At 38.5% G+C, this 23,528-nt stretch overlaps 1 protein-coding gene across 1 annotated transcript in view; it reads right to left on the bottom strand.

The window, feature by feature from the left end:
• The window catches only part of si:dkey-22o22.2 (neural-cadherin), a 255,365-nt gene that overhangs the window by 37,267 nt on the left and 194,570 nt on the right, over nucleotides 1–23,528 (bottom strand). Inside the window, exons 19-26 of the mRNA XM_060824042.1 lie at nucleotides 21,104–21,197; nucleotides 19,765–19,949; nucleotides 17,369–17,601; nucleotides 15,213–15,490; nucleotides 11,453–11,667; nucleotides 9,712–9,839; nucleotides 8,376–8,503; nucleotides 5,901–6,024 (exon numbers count right to left, since the gene is read on the bottom strand). Of these exons, the coding sequence (XP_060680025.1) occupies nucleotides 5,901–6,024; nucleotides 8,376–8,503; nucleotides 9,712–9,839; nucleotides 11,453–11,667; nucleotides 15,213–15,490; nucleotides 17,369–17,601; nucleotides 19,765–19,949; nucleotides 21,104–21,197 (1,385 nt within the window). The remainder of the gene's footprint in view (nucleotides 1–5,900; nucleotides 6,025–8,375; nucleotides 8,504–9,711; nucleotides 9,840–11,452; nucleotides 11,668–15,212; nucleotides 15,491–17,368; nucleotides 17,602–19,764; nucleotides 19,950–21,103; nucleotides 21,198–23,528) is intronic.

Raw genomic sequence — 23,528 nt, 5'->3', positions numbered from 1 at the left:
TATAAATGAAAATGTTTCAAGTTACTGCTTAGGGTATAAACTAAATCACAAAAACTTAAATAAATGACGCAACATGCATTAATAGATAACGATCAGAAGTGGACATTTCATGCAAGGCATTTAGAATTTCGAGAATATAAATAAAGATTTTTTTTATATAAAATTATATTTTCCTCTTATTTCTCTTGTAATCCCTCCATTCAGCCTAAGGCTAAGGATGTGATTGTCACCAGGTCTGTGCTGATGCTATCTTGGAATTGTCCATGAGGAAATGATTGAGATCAGCAACTTCCAATTAATAACAAAATACTCTTAAATACAGAGCACTATTTATTGTGTGGTCAAATGCAGATGAGTTTGGCTATATGCTCAAACCCTCCTGTAGCTTGACTCCGTTGCAAAACTGATAACATATCCCACAAATGAATAAAAAAAATCACCTCTTGTCACTCCCACTGATATTAAAGGGGCTAGCAATATGTAGGTAAAGTGTGCATTTGGGCAATTTTGCATAATAGGAATTAATTAGTAGTAAGTTAGCACACATGACATTCAGCGCTGAAGGTCAAGCACATCTACTGCTGGAACAAAGGACTTCTTTGTTTGTTGGCTGATTTGAGTTTAATTACTGGAGTTAATTTAGACAATCAGTGATCAATACATGGAGGGTACTGAATTGCAATGGGAATAAATATTGCTCACAAACCACTAATAAAGGAACCACCTTACTCAGACTGTTCATGTGGGAAATGGGCAAGGTTAAAGCAGGAAAGCAAGTAAGCAGAAAGTACAAATTATTAACCAGACACATATTCCCTTCTCATTCCTTGTCAGCATTTTGCAGGGACTGTTCCTTCTGGGACACCTGGTCCACCTATCCTCCACTCCTAACACCCTCCAACACCTCCCACAGCACCTTCTCATGCAGTCACAGAATGTGCAACATCTGCCTATTTACTTGCTCCCTCCTCACTATCCAAGGCCCTAGATATACGTTCCTACAATGTACTTGCACTTTGCTCAATCTAGTCTACTGTACTTGCTGCTCACAGTATGTCTCTTCTACATTGTGGATACAAAACACAAACTAGGTGACAGCTTTCTGGAATATGTATGTTCTGTCTTCAAACATGATCTCAAGCTTCCAGTTACCTGCTGCTTCAACACAAAACCATACTTTCTGCCCACATTTCTGTCTCAGGCCTTCTGCAGTATTTCAGTGAGATTCAGTGTAAGCTGCAAAAACAGCATTTCATTTCCTGCTTAGGAGCTTGCAGCTTTCAGGACTGATATCGTGTTCAATAATCTTAAGACCTGAACACCTTGCTTCCATGTCCTTTACCCAACCCCACTGCCTCAGCACTGTTATTACAGGCTGCTTTCAGCATAGCCAACTCATTTTGACCGATTCATGGTTTCCATTATCAGTTTTTCTTTCTCCCTGGCTTACTATCTATCCCTTTGTCTGCCTAAATATCTCTCTCTCTCTCTCTCACAGTTCTGTCTGCATGTATTTTGTTCTTCCTATTCCCCCACCCCCTGTCTTCAGCATATACATCACCTTGTCCTAGCCAGTAACAAAAGGGTGACTGGACCTAAAACAGTAACTTTGCTTTCTCTCCACAGGTGCTGCCAGACCTGCTGAGTTTCTCCAGCAATTTCCATTTTCCTATAAATGATTAAATTGCTTTAATATAAATGAAGCACAAACTTTCTTTGTGACCGAAGTGAAAAGTTAGAATCCACAGCTAAGTGTCTGTTTACAGAGTGTGGATGTCAATGACTAGGCCAGCATTTATTGCCCATTGTAATATATCAGGCTCTTGAGAACCTGGTGAGGAGCTGCCTTCTTGAACCACTGCATTTCACCTTGTGTAGATACACCTGCAAGGTTAGAGAGGGAGTTCTAGGAATTTCACCTGCCAATAGTTAAGGATATAATTCTAAATCAGGATAGCTTGGGGAAGAACTTACCTCCCCTTATGTGTTCCTCCCTTTATCCTTAAAGGTAGTAGAGTTTGTGGGAGGTGCTGTCAAAAGAGCCTTGGTAATTTATTGTATTGCAATATGGTCTTAGCCCTGTGTTGTAGCTTCACCTCATTTTTATGTAAGTCTGATGCAGTTTCTGATACATACAGCTGAACTCATCAATGAAACAGGGTTGACATCCCAGCTTGATGGTAATGGTAGAGTATGGGGTATACCAGGTCATGAAGTTACAAATGGTTGAGTGTCATTCTGTTGCTGCCAATGACCCATAGAATCTAGGATGCGCTGATATAAGGTGCTAGGTCTTATCAAACTTGGTCCATTTAACCATACAGAATGATGTAGGGTAGCCTCATGGTAATGACAAGACTTTGACTCCACAATGACTGTCTGGTGGTAACTCTTATTTATACTGTCATGGACAGATTCATCTGCAGTAGGCAGTTTAACGAGATTGATTTAAGTTTTTCCCTTTTCTTGGTTTCTTCAGAGACCCAATATAGGTACATAGGACAAGAGAATCAGAAGTACGCCATTGATGTAGGCATTCTATTGATTTTGCTCCACCATTCAATTAGACCATTGCCCATACTCTCTCCAAGTGTCTTGATGTCATTAGTTTCCAGACATCTTTGGATTTCTATCCTGAACATGTTCAATGATTGAATATGAATTTCCACAGCACTGTGGGATAGTGAATTCCAAACATTCACCACACTCTGGGTGAAGAAATCCCTCCTCACACCACTCTTCAATGCCTCACCCTTCTCCTAACATTACAGCCCCTCGTATTAGAATCAACATCTTATGTACACCCTCTCTGTAATGCCTATAAGAATTTTCTAGGTTTCAGTAAGGTCAGCCCTCATACGTCAAATTTCTAGGGAATACCAACCCAGTCTCCTTAATCTCACCTCATAAAACAATTCCAACATCTCAGTGATTAATCTGATGAACCTCTGTCACGCTTCAAATATAAGTAGCAATCCTTAGCTAAGGGGATCAAAACTATAAAAAATACTCCAACTCTAGACTCATCAAGGCTCTGTACAATTGCAGTAAGACATCTTTCCTCCTGCACTCAAATCCCTTTGTGATGATGGTCAATATCCCATTGGACTTCCTAATTGCTTACTGCATCTGCTAACTTTAAGTGACTCATGAATGAGCACACCCAGGTCCTCTTTGGACTTCAGCATTTTCTAATGAAATATTCTGCTTTTTCTGTTTTTTTTTAACCAATGGTATTAATTTTATGTTTTTTCACATTATATTTCATTGCCCATTCACTTTGCTTGTCCAAATCTTCACAAAAACCTCTCTGCATCCTCTTCACAACTGATGTCGTCAGAAAATTTGGAAATATTTCAGCTGGTGCCTACATCCAAATCATTTATAAATATTGTGAGCATGTGGAGACATGGTTCTTATTCTTCTACCATCCTGCTCATAACAACCTGCCATCCTGAGAATTATCTGTTTATTCCTACTCTCTGCTTTCTGTCTATGAACCAATCATAATTCACACTGGTATATTTCTCCCAGCCCCATGAACTTTAATTTTATTTACTAACCTCCTGCATGTGACCTCATTAAAGGGCTTCTAAAAACACAACTCCAGCAAACCCATTACAATGATGTAACTGATATCCTCAACAAATTCCAATAAGATTGTCAAATATGACTTCTCCATCATAAACTCTTCATTTTTTAAAAAAAGATTTCTAAGTGTACAGTTACCACATTCTTTATTATAGATTCTACAATGTTCCCTCCTATTGACATCGAACTACCAAGTCTGTAGTTCTCAATTCAAACTCATCATCAATTCTTAACTAGTGGGGTTACATTTGTTACTTTCCAATTTAGTAATTATATCCTTCAGGACTCAGTCAACCTGGTCATTAGTGTTCTTTTGAACCACTCTTAAGCAATGAACTTTGAAGTCCCCCACCCACAGTACATTCTGTGCCCTTGCCACCCTCAGCTCTAAGTGATGTTCAATATAGAGGAGCAGGGATTCATCAAGCAAGGGAAGTGCAGGAGGTGGTGATCAGCAGGATATCTGACCTGATGATTTCATGGTGTCTGGAATCAATATTGAGAAGTTAAGGCAATTCCCTCCCAATGTATACCAATGCGCTGCCTCATTAGGTAGGTCCATTCTACTGACGAGACAGGACACACCCGAGATGGTGATGTCTGTAAAGTATCTTTCTATTGAATATGACTACATCAAGCTGTTTTTGCCTAGTCTGTGGGACAGCTTTCTCATTCTTTGGCACAAGCGCCTAAATGTTAGTAGGGAGAACCTTGCATGATCGACAAAGGTTGTAATTGGTTTGGTAATTGTCATTTTTGGTGCCTAAGTTGATGCCTGGTGGTCCATTTTGTTTTATTTCCGTCTTTAGCCTTGTAGCAGATTGATACAGCTGAGTGACTTGTGGGACCATTTCAGAAGCCAGCTAAGAGTCAACCACATTGTTTTGGATTAGGAATCACATGCAGGCCAGATCAGGTAAGGATAGCAGATTTCCTTCTCTGATGGGCCTTTAAGATAGTCAACAAAAACTACATTGTTGTCATTAAGTTCGCCTTTGATTCCATATTTTGCAGAACTCAAATTTCATTATCTGCCATGATGAAATTTGAATCTATGTCATCGGTGCCTTTTCAGATCCAAGCCAATCATTAAGACAGAAACCAAGTTACATTTCTTTGTCGATAGAGTTTATTAACTACTCATTCTGACAGCTCCATCCACACACCAGTTCCATTTATTTCCCCTTTATATCTATGCAAAAAAAAGTATCTATTAACCCGATCACATGATTACCTATTTCTGAGCATCTGGACCATTAGCTTGGGGATCTGGGTTGGTGATCCAGTGACTTTACCACCATGCTACCACCTCTCCTAGGGTTTCCCATGTAGGTCACAGAATCGCAACTATTCACAGCAGATATTATGTAGAATCATGGACTCATACAGCATGGAAACAGCCTCCAGTCCAACGAATCCATGTTGACCAAGTTTCCCAAATTAAAGTAGTCCCACTTGCCCATATTCCTCTAAATATTTACAATAGACCGGCAGAAAACTAGCAATCCAGATACATGAACACTAACTAGCAGCAAAACAGCACGACCAACTCTCCCTCATCTCAATACACGCAGTCAAGGATGTTCATCAATTTCACTGGAATAATGTAACCATCCTGGGACAAGCTAACCAGAGGAATGCACAGCAATTCCTTGAGGCTTAGTTTTCAACCTGGAATGCCATCAACAAGCATGTAGAAATAGATTCCATATACAAACCACTGCAGAGAAAAGCTGGAAATGACAACATTCACCTTAACAGATCATACAAATATCACGAGGAGTAGAACAACAATGCTTCACAGAAGTTGCACTGATGATGTCACCGAGCATGGTGACAAAATGGCTGCATGACAACCCACCAGCTCAGCGAACAAACCAACAATGCAGCTTTCCTATTTATGTTTCTGTACGAATATCTTTTAAATGTTGTAACTGTACCTGCATCCACCACTTCCCCCGGCAGTTCATTCTATATGTGAACTACTCTCTGTGTGAAAAAGTTGCCTGTCAGATCCCTTTTAAATCTTTCTCCTCTCAGCTTAAAAATATGCCCTCTAGTATTGAACTCCCCTACCCTAAGGAAAAGACCTTTGCTGCTCACTCTATCTATGCCCCTCATGATTTTTTATAAATTTCGATAAAAAGGTCACTCTTCGACTTCCAATGCTTCAGTGAAAAAAAATTCCAACCGATCCAGCCACACTTTCAACTTCAAATCCTCCAATCTCAGCCACATCCTTGTAAATCTTTTAAGATCTATTTCTAAATTATTAATATCCTTCCTATAGTAGGGCAACCGGAACTTACCTTACTATCAACAATTAAATTTCTGATACATCCTATGAACCCAGTGAAAGCTGGCTGATCATTGCGGTTTGATAGTGACTCTTTGATTCCACCCAACTGAAGGGGTTGGTAAACGTTTAGAAATCTGTCAAATAAGAAAAGACAGCTCAGGCAGGTTTCTCAGCAAATCCAAACGACATGTTAGTAAAGTAGAAATGTTAAAACAAACTGAGACATTTCTGGATGCTACAGGGTTAGCTTTACAGCAAAAAAGTGCTGTATTAAAATAAACCTTGTCCAGGCAATGCCTTCCTTGACAGTTTAAAAATAAATTATTGTTTAAACATTGTCCTGAAGATGGCATACACATTCAACTATTCTTCTTTATGTTAGTGCCACCATATTACTGATGTGAATAGTTCTATGTAAAAAAATATTGATTTTTAGGATCAGATCATAAGGGCACAAACATGTGTATTGACCAAATTGGGTGAGAATTGAGGCTGCTGATAGTTTTGAATTAAAATTGCATGATCATCTCATTTACATTTCACTTCCAGTTGACAGATACAACATTTGTACAACATCAGGGTAAGTCACTGCAGGGGGAATGAAAAAGTATTGCTGACAGATTTAAATCATGAAGCAACATAAAGTGATAGGAGCCTTCTTGAAGACACAGCAGGTAAGTCATTTGTGCTTTGCAGTTTTGTAACCCAACTTTTGACATTTTTGTTTCCTAACTCTGGAAACCCATGCATTGATGACTTTTTTGCTAATGGTACTTACAGAATAAAATTGGAAGTAGCTTTGATTTTCCTAGTCACCGCTAGGACTGTTTTATTAGTTTATCATGTCTGCAGAACATTGTGTAGATAAAGATGGAATGCATTCATAACTCCTGAAAGCTACTTAGTGCAGAGCATCTCACTCAGTTTATTGTGATCAATGTACAAGATCATGATGTCTTATTACTCATTGTAAGACAGTAACAATATGTTGGTCTCATAAGAACTTTGACGCTACTTCACTCTCCTTTACTCTAGCATTTTCTATTCTTACTTCTTTCTTCCATTAAGAAACGTTTATAAATCACTGGGTCAGCTGCAAATGGAAGTGAGGTGTCCAATTCTTTCAGCAAGGCTGTCAAAACATTGCTGAGATGTGCTGGAATGGTACCAGGGATGGACTTATGTTAGGCTCAGAGTCTAAAGACATTCCTCAGACCAGAAAGATAACTGGAATAGCTTAACAATAAGATGTGTACAATAGCAAAGCAGGTCTGTAATAAGTAGCTGAGGTCTTGAACATCAAACGCTCTTCAGCATCTATGAAATTCAAGTTGTGTGCTGAATAGTCATCGATCACAAGACTGGGTGCTGAAACCACACACTTTTATGACTAAATGACAAAATTACATAGGCAGTAATTTCATTTATAGAAGGTGGGACAAATACAGGACAGTCATCATGGATTTGTTTAGGGAACAAATGATGAACTTAATTGATTTTTTTTAGGATGTAACAAGGTGGGGTGATGAGGGTAGCACATATGATGTAATCAACATGGGATTTTAGCGTGACTTTGGACAAAATTGCATGTTGAAGACTGATCAAAAAAGTAAAAGCCCATGCGACTCAATGGAAAGTAGCAAGTGAAAAATCAGTTCAGTGGCAGGAAGTAAAGAATAATAGCCAATAGGTGTTTTGTGAATGGGAAATTGTTTCCAGTTGGGTTTCACAGGGTTCAGGATCAGATTTCTTACTTTTCATGATGCATTTCAAAGTTTTTAAGTTTAAATATAAGAAGTATGACTGAGCTGTTTACAGTTGATACAAAAATTGGTTCTGCAGATAGTCGTGAAGAATAAAGCTGTAGACTGTAGGAAGATATTAATGGATGAGACGGGGCACAAATACAGTTCAATTTGAAAAAGTGTTCAGTTACCAACTTGGGAACGATAACCAAGGGAATAGATTTTATAAAGTATAAAATAACATGGAGGGACAGAGAGACTTTGGAGGATTTGTCCACCCACAGACTTGCAAAATTAGCAGGACAGATGAACAAGGAAGTTAAGAAGGCACACATGTAGCTTTCCTTTATTGGTCAAAATGCACACAGAAGAACACAACAAGAACCGTATAATTTATTCATCTAATGCTCTTTCCAATGCTTCAGTCGAACCTGTCTCCACCACACATATAGACAGTGCATTGCAGTTTCTTTAGAACAGAAGAGACTGAGGGAAGATTTAATTTTACGAGGGGCCTAAATAGAGAAGCTCTTATCCATAAATGAAGACAAATTTGGAAAAATTCTAATAGAGAATTCTAACAAGAACATGGAGGATAGAGTGTCTCTCTCACATTTCACTGTGCACTGAATCATAGGTAACAATGATTGAATATAAAGTTCTGGAAGCTAGTATCCTAGAATGCTCACTAATTTAACAAAATAATTATTAGATTACAAAATATGTGATCACATTTTTACCTTGCTTCTCCAGGAGTTTCTTCTGAAATTTCACAGACATTACGGTCCATTTCTGACAATCCTTTGCCAGTGCCTTCCTTCTCATTCACAGCAGCACCAGTGCAATGGTCAAGGATCATTTTCACTCTCTATGACAGCACCACAATTAAGGTTTATTTGAATAATGAAGTATTATACAGCACGTGGTCTTTTATGGGAACAATTTCATCCCTGGTCATGAATAACCATGGAATGATAAAGTCATATAGGCATCCAAAATAGCTATGTCTGGTGTGAACAGCATCTCTAGGTGGTGCAAAGTGCACATATGTACTCTAACATGACCTAATGTTATGGGAAATGATGAAAGGAAATGGTGCTGTTGGAAGCATCAATAATGGAATTCAGGACTTGGAGATTTGAATCATACCAATCCCACATTGAGGATGAGTGCTAGGGGCCAGAGGGAAGTCAGGAGGAGTTAACCAGCACAGCAGCAACCTCAGCCTCTGGGCACAGCATTCAGGCTGCAGAAAGGCCCCTCCCTCTGATGATCAGCAAGGCAGTGGTGGCTGAAGAATGTTGGGTAGCAGCTGGAGAGGACCAGATGGCAGTGGCGGCTGGACAGAGCAGATGTGCTGGCCATCTTCAGGCACATCTGAGGATATGCCTGTGCTGATGTCACTACACAGGAAGGCACATATGCTTCCCGCAGCATCACAGTGAGCTTACATCATGGATCGTGCATGGCGGTTATTTTGGCGTTAATCACTCTGACTTAAAATACCCAAGACCTGGTCTAAATATCAAGGAGCAAAAGGAGGAAGATTTATTTATTTTATTACAGTTTTTTTTAAACCACACATTATTAGAAGTCAAGTAGCAAGCCTTTAAAGGCATAATGCTGTCCACATTAGGTAAATATATGACTAAAACAATCACTTAAGTTTACACTAACAACATTAATGGATTAACAGAAAAAAATCTGCAAGGGAAATGAGAAATGGTTAAAAAGTACAGAAACAAGTAGAATTGTGATTACTGACAAAGAGACAAACAGCAAAATAAGCATAGAAGTACAAGTGAAGCCAAACGGTCAAAACTAAAGGGCAGTCAGAGAGGTGATGAAAAGTAAACAAAAAGGTGAAGTTGTTAAACTGAAGATATGTTCAAAATAGTAAGATTTAATTAATCTGAACAATTAATTGATATTCTTTCAGGCCCAGCTGTGGAGCTACAATTCCATATATACATATGTGTTTAAGCAAGACATGCCTATAAGTGGATAATACTTATGGAATCAGTTAATTCCCAAGCAAGTTCTCCCTCTGAACATTCCTTTACAATCACTACATACCTTTCCATCACTCACTACATCCAGCCTGTGCCAGTGTCGATCAGCAACAAAGATACCTGGTGGAAGTTGGAGATGGAGAGATCCTGAACCATGGCTAATGTTGAGTGACGGAATTCCATTCCTAAGCTCTGTAAAGAAAATGTGGTGAATTAAAACTTAATTGATCATGTATTATAAAAATTCGGATTGGAAAGAGAAAATATTAATTGATCAAAAGCTTTATCAATCAAGTCAAAATGACTGTAGTCAATTCATTTAAAATCTGAGACTGATACTAACGAGTAAATGTGAAAGAAAAATATGAAAGAGTTTTCCAGTGTATTGAAATATTGCTATTAAATTGCACATTGATATTTTTGAGTGAACTTGATATTTCTGGTTTATTTCAATGATATAACTGTGGAGTATTTGTCAAGTTTCTACCCCTGTTTCTTTATCATAACTGGGTGTCCTTTGTACCATGGAGTCATAGAGTCATAGAGATGTACAGCATGGAAAAAGACCCTTCGGTCCAACCCACCCATGCCAACCAGATATCCCAACCCAATCTTGTCCCACCTGCCAGCATCCATATCCCTCCAAACCCTTCCTATTCATATAACCATACAAATGCCTCTTAAATGTTGCAATTGTACCAGCCTCCACCATTTTCTCTGGTAGCTCATTCCATAAACGTACCACCCTCTGTGTGAAAAAGATGCCCCGTAGGTCTCTTTTATATCTTTCCCCTCTCACCCTAAACCTAGGCCCTCTAGTTCTGGACTCCCTGACCCCAGGGAAAAGACTTTGTCTATTTAACCTATCCATGCCCCTCATAATTTTGTAAACCTCTATAAGGTCACCCCACAGCTTCCGACGCTCGAGGGAAAACAGCCCCAGCCTATTCAGCCTCTCCCTATAGCTCAAATCCTCCAACCCTGGCAACATCCTTGTAAATCTTTTCTGAACCTTGTCAAGTTTCACAACATCTTTCCGATAGGAAGGAGACCAGAATTGCACGCAATAGTCCAACAGTGGCCCAAACAATGTTCTGTACAGCCACAACATGACCTCGCAACTCCTGTATTCAGTACTCTGACCAATAAAAGGAAGCATACCAAACACCTTCTTCACTATCCTATCTACCTGCAACTCCACTTTCAAGGAGCTATGAACCTGCACTCCAAGGCCTCTTTGTTCAGCAACACTCTCTATGACCTTACCATTAAGTGTATAAGTCCTGCTAAGATTTGCTTTCCCAAAATGCAGCACCTTGCATTTATCTGAATTAAACTCCATCTACCACTTCTCAGCCCATTTTGGTGTCATCTGCAAACTTACTAACTGTACCTCTTATGCTCACATCCAAATCATTTATGTAAATGACAAAAAGTTGAGGACCCTTGTGGTACTCCACTGGTCACAGGCCTCCAGTCTGAAAAACAACCCTCCACTACACCCTCTGTCTTCTATCTTTGAGCCATGGAGGATAATAAGATTCAAATTCAGTTATTTGCTGCTGAAATTTGGCAAAGTTGGGTCCAGTTTTGGCTAAAATGAGACTCATTATTTACAGACCAGGGTGAAGCAATAAAAATTTGCTATCCACCACTGTCAAAGTATGCTGACCCATCAGGAGTTGGAACTCATAGGAGTTGGGGCATAGAAAGAAAATCAGAACAAAAACACATTTTTAAAATCTAAAGCATAATTAAAAACTCTGCCCTATTTCTGTTCTCCTGTGCCTGACATATGTACGTACCTAATGCAATAAAGTCTTCAAGCTCTCCAGAATGCACGGGAGTGAGTGGTCCATTATAAAGAATAAGCCCACTGGCAGATTCAGTGAGGAACTCGAGTGAAATTAGGCTGTTGAAACAAGGCTTGATGGGAGGAAACCAGGCATAACCATGACTTTTAAATGTGTACTTTGTCTGCTGACATTCTGGCCCATCAAACATTGGAATACATTCACACCTAGCATACAAAAATACAGATTAATAATTTCAGAGCTCAAGCAGAAGACAAAATGACATAATGTTGCATTTTATATATGGTGAGAGTTTAGAAATTAGGGAAGTTTGGAAAGAACAAGCTCCCATAGAAATTCACAGTTACAGTAACATAAGGCATAATTCCTGAACATGATGTCAATTTGCATCTATCTACTGGGATACAAAATTATAAATACTATTCCACCATCAATGCTATAGAATTGGTTTCTGGCTTATAAACCAATTGGAAGTGATCATCATTTTTCTGTTTTATGGTTTGGGCTGCCTTTTGTTGCCACTGCAATTGCAGAAGATGCACTCATCACCCATGCAGTCCCAATGCTTCTAAAGTCACTGCTGGCAATGCTACCGACAGCTTCCTGCATTGAAGAATATGACCATTCATAACATTAAGCTATATAGAGATATTCTAACAATTGCAGCCACAATAAAGTGTGGGGTATTTTTGCAAATCTTGGGTTCACAGCTTTTTTGATGTTCCATTCCTAACACTTTGCCAAATATGCTCACTGCTGCCTGGTCATCCTGCTGAGATAGTAGGATGCAGGATTGAGTTTTTTTTAACAATTAATCATTTTGATTTGATTAAACAAATGAGGAATTAAATTACATTTTTAACTTTAGATAGTTGTAGTTGGAAGGAAGAATAGCCATATTGCTCAGGGTAAAAATAAAGTGATAGGTTTAAGATTTACAGCTCAAGCTAATGTGAAGTGAGGCGAACCAATCTGAAAATACTTCGAGGTAAAAGTCTTTTACTCGTAGACATGGCTATCCAGCACCACTAATCCAGAATATATTTTAAATTGGTTTAGTTTTGTAATTTAAAGTAGGTATCAGGCCCATGTATGAGTTTTCTAGATTTTTTAATGTTTTAACCTTTTTTGATGAATGGATTTAGTTAATTATGTTATATTTTCTAAGTGTATTCTGTTACCTCAGTTTTAATACACCGTTTTTTTCCATGTACAGATGTTTATGTAGATTCTGCATAGATTCTTGCAGTCACTTGCACTTTTATTAATTTTAGTTACCTTGTTTTCAGTGCCATGGTGAAGTTGTGGATTGATAAATGATCCTTTTAATTAAAACATGTTGATACACTTTGGTTTTGAAAACATTCAGTTTATCAGTTAGGACATTTAGTTTTATATTAAATAACTGGGAGTTTATATTACATACTCGCATATATGATGTCGTTGGTGCCACACTATTAAAGATATAAAAAAATTGGCAAGGGGATTCAGGGAAGTTGTGAGAAAAGATGGAATCTACAAAGTAATTGTCATGTCAAAGAATGGAACAGGAGACCATAGGAAGTGATATTACTAAATTGACCATTTTTTAAAAACCAGTTCAGATTTAGGCATACACTGTTAGCCAATGTGAGGTTAATCATGTGCCACTCCTGCATTGGCAGGCCAGTTAGATGTCAGAATGTTGCTGATCATGCACAAGGTAGCAATTAGCGAGGGTACATTAGTGGTTTGGTGATCAAAAAAGGGAGACCAAAGACAGAAGGAGAATGCCTGTTAAGAGAGACCAAGAGATGTGTGCCAGTTGTGAGCTAGTGTTTTAAAGTAGATTGACTGAAAAAACACTGCCTTTGTTGAGTATCATTTCCTTTGTTCTTGTTTGATAAACTTCATACATTCTGTAAAAATGTATTTGTACCTTGTAAATATATTTGTATCTTAGCCTGGTAACTAATCAGGACTAGTAGACCTTTTAAGATGGGCTGTCCTGAACTCAGTATATAATTTTAATTGAGGATGCTTGTGGCACAGTGGTAGTGTCCCTACCTTTGGGCCAAAAGATCCAATTTCAAATCTAATCTGCTTCAGAGATGCGGAGTCACATGCCTGAACGAGCTGATAAAAGTAACTATAATAATGTGGCGAGTAACTCCCATCCTGACTCCTGCAGCCTGTCCACCATCTACAAGCCACAGATTAGGAGTGCGATGGTATACTCCTCACTTGCCTGGCTGGGTGCAGTGCAAACAACACTCAAGAAACTTGACACCATCCTGGACAAAGCAGCCTGCTTGATTGGCACTACATCTGCAAGCATCCACTCACACCACCAGTGATGCTCAGCAGAAACAATGTGTACTATGTAAAAGACACACTGCAGAAATTCACAAGACAGCACCTTCCAAACCCATGACCACTTACATCTAGAAGGACAAGGGCAGCAGATGTATGGGAACATCATAATCTTCAAGTTCCTCTCCAAGCCCCTGACTTGGAAATACCGTTCCTTCACTGTCGCTGGGCCAAAATCTTGGAATACCCTCCCTAAGGGCATTGTGGGTAAACCCACAGCAGGTGGACTGCAACAGTTCAAGAAGGTAGCTCTATATCACCTTCTCAAGGGCAACTAGGGAACAGGCAATAAATGCTGGTAAGAAATGATGCCCACAGCCCACAAATGAATAAATTGAAAAAAAATTAAAATTGACATGGGATATGCCTTTACAAATTAAAGTGAACCCAAAAACTTACAAGAATGGAAATAGAGTGACCAGAGGGATAGTGAAAGGGGCTGCAAGCAGTGATAAGCATTTATCAGATGTAAAACAATGATGCCCTTCAGACTGTACATATCCTTGTGGGCAGAGTGGGTTCCGTCTTTTCCACACTGTTACTCTTTCTCACTCCATTACTGTAAATTTTGTTGAACTCCCCATTCACATGCTGAATCAACATGGCCCAAAGTGAGTAGGCACACTATTTAAATAAGGTTTTTAATTTAACTGGTTACCTCAGTTATTTTGTCTTTAAATATGATTTAATTGGGGCTTAAACCTCTTTCTATGAATATTTCAGGTCAAATTTGTTTTGTGCGTGAGTAGCAGATTTGCTAAAACGACGCTGAAGGGCATAAGAAGTAAGAATCTGAAAGTATCACTGAACACGGGTCAATGGTAACTGAAATTGTTTCAGTCACATAAATCTCTCCAAATATTCCAGTTTTCAATTTGATCCTTTAACTAATAGCGAGCAGATTACATCATCACAACAACTGGAAATACTGTAAGATTTAGAGAGTGAACTGCTTAACCTCACTTGAGCTATAGCACAGCAGAAATTTCTGACTTCAGTAATAATATTAAACAATTGCACATCTATGAACTTGTACCCTGCTGAGTAATTGAGATTGTTGACTTTAATTTTCTAGCCTGCGTCTTCCTTAATATCAAAGGGAGATCTGTGGAGACTAACGATACCAAATTCAAACTTACTGCAGCGAGCAGTGTCCGGTAGTATTGATAGCAATCATCTATAGTTTACTTTGACAGTGTATGACTTCAGTAATATGGAAAAATTAGAAGATTGGTCTTAGTTATGTTACAATGTTGCTACTCCAGAATTGCCTCCTGCAGCAGGTCAAAATTTGAGACATTTTTAATTTTTACAGACAGTACAATAGCTTTAGCAAAGATGTCAACTAATCAGAGATCAAACCAATAGAGCGGTCAAAATGCAAAACGCATTTACTTACCTGAAGCCCAAATCAGTATCAATACAAGTGCCGCCATTTAGACATGGATTAATTGGATATGAGGAACAAGACAACCTCTGCCTTTCCCGAGCTTCACAGACACATTGAGCAGTCGTGGATGCTGTAATGGAAACTAGGGAAAAGTTTCCAGCATTCAGCACAGTTGGGGTTGGGCTAAAAGTGGTGCTGCTTGTACAGCCAGGAGCCGTGCCACAGTTTGCATTCACACATGCGTCCACAGCAACCTGGGATATGCTGACATTTAAAATAACCTCTAGCTGCAATGAAAGAAAAACTACAATGTTAAATGTATATTAAATACAAGATGCGTTAAAAATTGACACAAATTACAACATTCAAAATCTAAACAATGTTATCATGAATGATGCAAAACAGAAGTGTAGCTATGGGTTTTACCCCACTAGTTTTTACCCTTTGTCTTCTTGACCTGACAGAGATGACATGGGAAGGTGTTAAAGGGAGGTGAGTCCGTTTCCATTTTTGATTAATTTCACACTTGACTTCTACACTCCTGGTGACCAGCTGCAGAACATTGGCAAGAGGCAAGGCGAAGAGCATTGATTTTCCCCAGAGATTAGAAAAAGCTAACTGTAAGGAAATCTTAAAGAGCACAAAGCCACTTATAAAGGGAAAAAACTAATGTACGACAAGCATGTTGGAATTTTGTTGCAATGTTGCTGTCAAATCCTCTTAGGTAAGAGTTGTTCACATTTATAATCCACTCAATATGAAAAATAAATCTCTATTAATATGTGAAATAACTCCACAGAGGTCAGTATCCCGTGACAAATTCACCTTTTATTTACAAATGTACAATCCTGGAATTTGGTCCTGCCTCATACAGAGGGCAGGCATCAGAGTATTGGTATCCCTGACACTCACCCTTTTTATGTCAGCCAGGTCTCCTTGATTGGAACAGATTAACAGTCCCAGTCAGGGAACTCATATTCTATGAGGTCAAGCTGGCTGACTTCATTACAATCACTACTATATGTCTTTGGGTTAATATGTTTCCCTTTGCCTAGCTATAAGTTCAATAATGACTCCACTTATCATATTGATTGGTGCTGTGCAGCAATATCATGCTAAAAGCAGCATTGATTGCTTTAAGGCAAGATGTCTGCTTCCACCTTCAAGAAAGTTCTGTCTTAAGGAGTTCCTAATCAATCTGATGGTTAGCAGTATCAGATAAGAGTGGGTTTCAGGCTGAAAATCCTCAATGAGAGGGGTTTTTTTCAGGACCAGGATCATCTCCAAGAAAAGTCTTGAAGGAAGATCAATCCAGATCAAATCTAATTAACCTGCAGTTAACCTAACCTGACTATCTACAAGTGAACTACTTTAAATTGCTATATGTTGTTTTCAAGTTTTGGTAATAAAGTTGTTGGGTTTGTGGTGAAATTTTGTCAGTTGCCATCCATAAGATTAGTTGCTTGGAGCCTTAAGCTGTCATGTGTGATGAGTTTTTCAGAGGGAACAACTTTCCAAATTTGCACTGCAAACTGGAAATCCTAGCTGCTAGCCGTACATAGTGGAAAGCAGAGAAAGTGCCATTAAAATTAACGGGTGGAAATTTAGGGTGATTGCTGTTTCTAGTGTGAAATATCGATCAGTGGGTTCCTCACTGATGGCAGTAATTCTGACAATTAGCTCAGAGTTGTTTGCTAAGAATCCTTCTAACCAAATGCCAAAAGGATAAAGAATACGGCAACACAAGGTGACAGAAAGGCTTTGGTGCATGTTCTGATAGCTGCTTTTAACACATAACCATTTTTGTACAACATTTCTATTCTTCAGAGAGCTGTGAAAGCTCAGTCTTTGAGGATGTTGAAGGTAGAGATTGATAGATTTCTGATTACCAATTGTGTACAGGGCTAAAGGAATGGAATGGGTAAAAGGCATTGACCTGTTTGATCAGCTGTGATTGTACTAAATGGAAAGGAAAGTTCAACAGGCTGAAAGGCCTATTCCTGTTCCTTTCTTCATATGTTCTATGTTCCCCATACAGCAGAATATCCTCAGCTGACAAAATGATTGGATTTGAAAATGTGTGTCATTGGGAACCTTTATAGAAAATAGCTGTATAGCTTTGACTAAACTAATGACATACTTCATAAGTTTCAGGAGGTACGTACCATGGCTTTAGAAGCTGCCACATTGCCGTTCATTTTTTCAGCCTTGTAAAATGGAGACCCTTGTGCTGTGTACCAAATGTCTACTTCTCTAAACTGGCCATTCACATTCACAACACTGAAAATATGAATGTTATCCAGCTGTGCTGAAAGAATTTCTGATAAAATTCTCCTTAGCTTGGTGTATTTGCTCTCGGCAGCTGCTGACTGGGAGATAAACTCCTCTGCTGTGGTATCTGTTTGAAAAAAAAATCAATTTTGCTTAAAGAGTACATTCATAAGTTAACTTGTTTAAACTGTCACAGCATGAATCTTATTAAATTCTGAGCTTCACCACTATTGAAACTCATAATAATTGTACATGATATTTCCTCATGAAGTCTTTTCAAAGTGTAACAGTTAACAAAGAAGCGTAGAGTATTTTCTAGTTGACAATGTCAGCAATAATCAGTCTCAGAAACTAAGAGCTCAACAGCTGACCTTAAAACTGCTTGTTCTGGATCAGACATTCATTTCATTCGAACAGCAGAGGTTGAATTTCAATTTTATTTGTATTTTTTTAGAAAAAGTCCATAAGGTGGATATAGTTTCTGAATGAGAGAGCAAGAGAACATTTAGCAATGCCAACAAAAATCAGAAAGACACTTAACTAATGGTTCTGTCTATTATCCAGACAGAAGTGTCTGAGGTGAGTGACTGTCACTTGAGGCTAGATGTCTAAATCTGTGGTATAATGAATTGCTTTCTTAAAAGGCAAAGCTCCTAAATAGTTAACCACATATACTTTCTGAGATTTGTATGAATTAAGGTTTCCCTACAGAGCAATAGATATGATGAATAAACCTCCAGCTGGAGCAATGGATCAATGCTGATTAATTGCTTTAATATGAGCTGGATGAATATCTAAAGAATATTTGTATGGGATTACACCACATAGATAAATCCTGAGATAGTTGAATATTATGAACATTGTGGTTACTGAGCTTTGGAGATGCTAGAACTGTCAAAAAGTAATTGTCAAGATTTTTAAAATATTGAATGCAAGATATTTTGCAATTTCCATGATTTCCCTTCAGAGTGCAGGCAGGAAATCCTTGAGGAATGTCTTCTTAGCAAATTGAAGAGGCTGGATAGATTGCATAATATAATTAGAAAATAAGAACACAAGAACTAAGTTTAGCCCCTTGAGCTGCTCTGCCATTTAATGTGATAATGACTGAACTCATCTCATCCTCAACTCCACTTTCCTGCTGCTCCCCATAACCTTTTAACCCTTTCCTAATTAAAAATCTGTCTATCACTTCCTTAAATGTATTCAATGACCGGATTCCACAACTCTCTGGAGTGATGAATTCTATAGATTTATGACCCTTTGAGAGAAGTAATTACTCCTCATCTCTGTTCTAAATCTGCTACCCTTTAGCCTAAGACTATGACCTCTCATTCTAGATTGCTCCACATGGGGGAGCATCCACTCTACGTCGACTTTGTCAGTCCATTTAGCATTTGATACACCTCAATTTGGGCTCCTCTCAATCTTCTAAAATCCACGGAATATTGGCCTAAACTATTCAATCTTTCCTTATACGACAGACATCTCATCTCTGGAATTGATCTTGTGCTTGTCTGAAATGCTTCCAATGCAATTACATCCTTCCCCAAGTAAGGGGACCAAAACTGCGCACAGTACTCCAGATGCAGTCTCGCCAATGCCTGGTATAGTTGATACAACACTTCTCTACTTTCAGTAAGATAGAAAGTGCTGAAGAAACACGATGGGCCTGGCAGCATCTCCAGAGAGAAAAACAGTTCATTCAAATCCGGTTTACCCTTCATCACAACTACTTTTATGCTTCATTCCTTTAGCAATTAACTCCAAAATTCCATTTGTCCTCTTTACAAGCTGCTGTACCTGCATACTAGCTTTCAGTGATCTATTGATATCTATTTCTAAATTTCATTTTTTCATTGCAACATTTTTTCCCACCTATTTTAGTGTCTTGTGTCAATTTTTACTATTGTATATTCATTACTGTCCAAGTCATTAATATTAGTTTATACAAGCTATCTGGAAGAAACGACTAGATGGTTAAATGGTCTTTCTCATTTCCTTATGTTCATATACATTGAAGAAATTCTTTTAAGAAAAGAACCTCACCTGGTCTGGCTTTCATTTGACTTCAGACCCACAGCAATATGGTTGATTCTCAACTGCACTCCGAACTGGTCAATCAAGCCACTCCGTTGTAGCAAATCGTGACAGAAAAGCTAAATGAGATGGCCTTCAGGGGTTCAAAAAGGTAACCCCCACCTCAGAACCCCCGTATTATTTTATTCATCGGAAAATTATATTCATGTTTCAGTTAAATGCACAGTGCTAGGAATGGTTAGATTCTCACCGGTCAGCCTAAGTGAGCCAGCATGATATATGGCATCTTCTTCCAATTCTTTGACAACAACTTTTATTGTTGAAATTACATCTGGCCAGGTGCCATCTGCAACTTTGACCTGAAAGTTATACACTCCAGAGGGTGTGTCTTCAATAATATGCAGCGAACCAGAATTTTCATTGAGGATAAAATTTCTGAAACAAATTTGCATGTGTTCATAATTAATTAATTAATAATGCTTAATTATTAATATAAATTTTAATGTTAAAAACCTAAATTTAGCATTATGTATTCTCACACTACTCTGAGCTGGCATTTGTTGGCTCAGGTTCCACCAGGCCATCATCTGGTGCGTTGCTGAGCTTGATTGTATTTCCAAAAGTGGAGGTTAAACAGTTCTTCTTAAGAACAGTAGGGAAAATTATCACATGAACCAACCTGAACAACTTTCAAGTCCAATAGGATTGTCCAATCTAAAATCAAGTAGGTGGGCTAGAAAGAGTTACACACACAGATACAAAGCTGTGGACAATGCTGCATTTACCTAAATGAAACCAAACCACAAATCCTCAGAGATGCAGGTGGGCTCATTCACATACTGAGGAACTTTGAAGTGTAATGATTAGAACTGAACAGCATTACTTCAGATTCTTGTTACTTAGACCAATACCCCAAAAGTTGGATTTCCAAATAGTGGATGAGTGAGCATCTGGCTTCCAGTTGGTGAAAACAATCAAAACCACCCTCGGGAAGGTTTTGAGCATACCTACTGTCTGTAAATGCTGTATAGATACATGGAAGTTGATTTTAGATTAGATTACTTACAGTGTGGAAACATGCCCTTCGGCCAAATAAGTCCACACCTACCCGCTGAAGCGCAACCCACCCATAACCCTACATTTACCCCTAACCTAACACTACAGGCAATTTAGCATGGCCAATTCACCTGACCCGCACATCTTTGGACAGTGGGAGGAAACCGGAGCACCCGGAGGAAACCCGCGCAGACACGGGGAGAATGTGCAAACTCCACACAGTCAGTCGCCTGAGTCAGGAATTGAACCCGGGTCTCAGGCGCTGTGTGACAACAGTGCTAACCACTGTGCCACCCACTAAAAATGTTAAAAATGTTAAAATGAGTAAAAGTTTCACAGTGAAACTTGTGTTCCACTTCTGTGGTGTGAAATTACACTGTGGGATATCAACACACAAGAATGATTTTATAATAATACTGTACTTCACAGTGATGTCATTTAATTACTTTTTTTGTTGTTCATAAGCACACAGACACAGACATAGACATAGGGACATATACATGTGCACACACACACAATCCAGACTTGCTTACCTTGGAGGTGTTCCTTCAAATCTGTATCTTTTGTCATCCCAGTCATCTAGATCAGGCGCTTGTACCTTGCCTAACTCAGTAGTACCAAGTAGACCTAATATAAGCAACACAGCACACTATTTAAGAGACCAATTATTTTCTAAAATAAGACTCTTGGAGATCATAAATACATTCATAATTTAGGTTTCCTGGATTTCAAAAAGTATAGCATTCAGAGATTTAATGCACCATGTCTTAATTTCCAGAGTTTGGAATAATGCATTTTCAAAATAAATTCAAATTACCCACAGAATCAATAACTTGAGACTGGACATCCACCATTTTTAGAAAACTACATCGTTTGAAAAATTTGGGAGGGATGATGTTGCAATTGTAATGTCACTGGACCAGCGATCCATGAGACCTGGACTAATGTTCCGAGACACACCTCACCACTGCAGTTGATGGAATATAAATCCAATTAATTAATAAATGAATATCGAATTGAAAGCTAATCTCATAGTCTAAGATAAAGGTGACCATTAAACTGTGAATGATTGTAGTTAAAAAAACCCATCTGGTTCACTAACGTCCTTTAGGAAAGAAAATCCTTACCCAGTCTGGCTTACACTTGACTCCAGGCCCATAGCAATGTGGTTGATTCTCAGCTGCACTCAGAATTGGTCAATCAAGCCATTCAGTTGTAGCAAATCATGACAGAGAAGCTAAATGAGATGGACTTCAGTGGTTCAAGAATGTAACCCCCACCCCAGTGTCTCAAAGGCAATCAGGGATAAACAACAAATGTTGGCCCGATCTGCTACACCCACATATGTGAAAGATTTAGAAAAACATCTCTGATTTTGCTACATTATTTGTCCACATCTTGGAGGTTAGCGCAGTGGCTAGTATGGTGCAGAAAGACACTCCAACGTACAAGCACCCTGTACAGGCTGTGATAGTTATGAAAGGTTATCTCCTAACCTTATGCTTGATCAAGATCGGTACCTATCAAGCTACATAACCACTTGCAACAGAGTAAGATTGTATTGTCCCTTGCAGACTATGGCTAATCCCTCCACCCTTCAAGATTCCAAAATTTAATAGGATAATACTGCATAGCTTTTTGAACCTCATCCAAATGGTTATTTTTCATGTCTGAATGTTGTCACAAAATCATAGCATTACTATCACAGTTGCCAATGACCTGTGCAAATGTACAACTGGACATGTAGAGATTAGTAGAGATGTGTGGAGTGAGGGAGTTTTCAGTAAAGATCAAGAATCTAATACTGAATTTAAGGGATATGATATAAGTTAGGTGGGACAAACCTAAAACAGAGTTATAAATTGTTTGGTATTTACTGCACATAAACAGACTATTAGACCCATCAGATCGAAATCAATATTTATGCTTCACTAGGGGGCATCTGTCCCAAATGTAACAGAGAATCAAGGTGCGCAAAGGAGGAAAAATGTTGTATATGAGGAACAATGTATTTGACAAACCAATCAAACTGAAGGCAGACAATTCATCAGAACCAAGGGATTTAAAGGAATTGGCTGCGGAGATCATAGAAACACTGGTAGAAGTATTCCAGAACTCACCTGAATCTCGGAGGGTTCCAACTGGTTAGAGAATTGCTAATGGGATGTCCCTGTTCAAAAGGGAGGGAGAGAAAAAGTTGGAAACTATAGTCCAGTTAGCCTGCTATTTGTCATTGGGAAAATGCTAGAGTTTATTATTAAGTAAGAAATAGAAGGACATTTAGAAAAGTTTAACACAATCAAACAGAATTTTGTGAAAGGGATCTCATGTTTCACAAATTTACTTGAGATCTTTCAGAATATAACAAGTAGAGTTAATAAAGGGGAAACTTGTAGACTTAGTGTATTTGGAGCTGTAGAATGCATTTAATTAGTAACGATATAAAAGATTATTAAACAAAATATGAACCTAAAGTATTGAGGATAAAGTATTAGCATGGATTGATACCATACTATGTATGGTTAATATACGGAAGCCAGAAAATTTGCATTTCATGGATCTTTTTCTAATTGAAAAGATGTGCAGTGCCACTAGGATCAATCCTAGAACTTCAATTATTTACCATCTAATTATAGACTTGGAGGAGGGGCAGACTATAGTGATCCAAATGTGTGGATGATACAAAAATAGGAGGGAGGGCATGCTGTGATTTGGACATTAAAAGGTTGATACCGTACATTTTCGGTTCCTGTATTGAAACAAAAAGGATAGAGCTGGCATTGAAGGCAGTTCAAAGCAGCTAACTGAGCTGATCCCTGGGATGAATGGATTGAGTTATCAAGAAAGGCTAAACAAGTTGGGCCATCATCACTAGAGTTTAGAAAAATGAGAGGTTAGATTAGATTCCTACAGTGTGGAAACAGGCCATTTGGCCCTACTAGTCCACACCAACCCTCC

Source organism: Hemiscyllium ocellatum, chromosome 4 (genome assembly GCF_020745735.1).
Source record: "Hemiscyllium ocellatum isolate sHemOce1 chromosome 4, sHemOce1.pat.X.cur, whole genome shotgun sequence".
NCBI classification, from domain to species: Eukaryota; Metazoa; Chordata; class Chondrichthyes; order Orectolobiformes; family Hemiscylliidae; genus Hemiscyllium; species Hemiscyllium ocellatum.
Note: the sequence above shows the minus strand (reverse complement) of the source record. Positions and strands in the feature narration are given on the sequence as shown.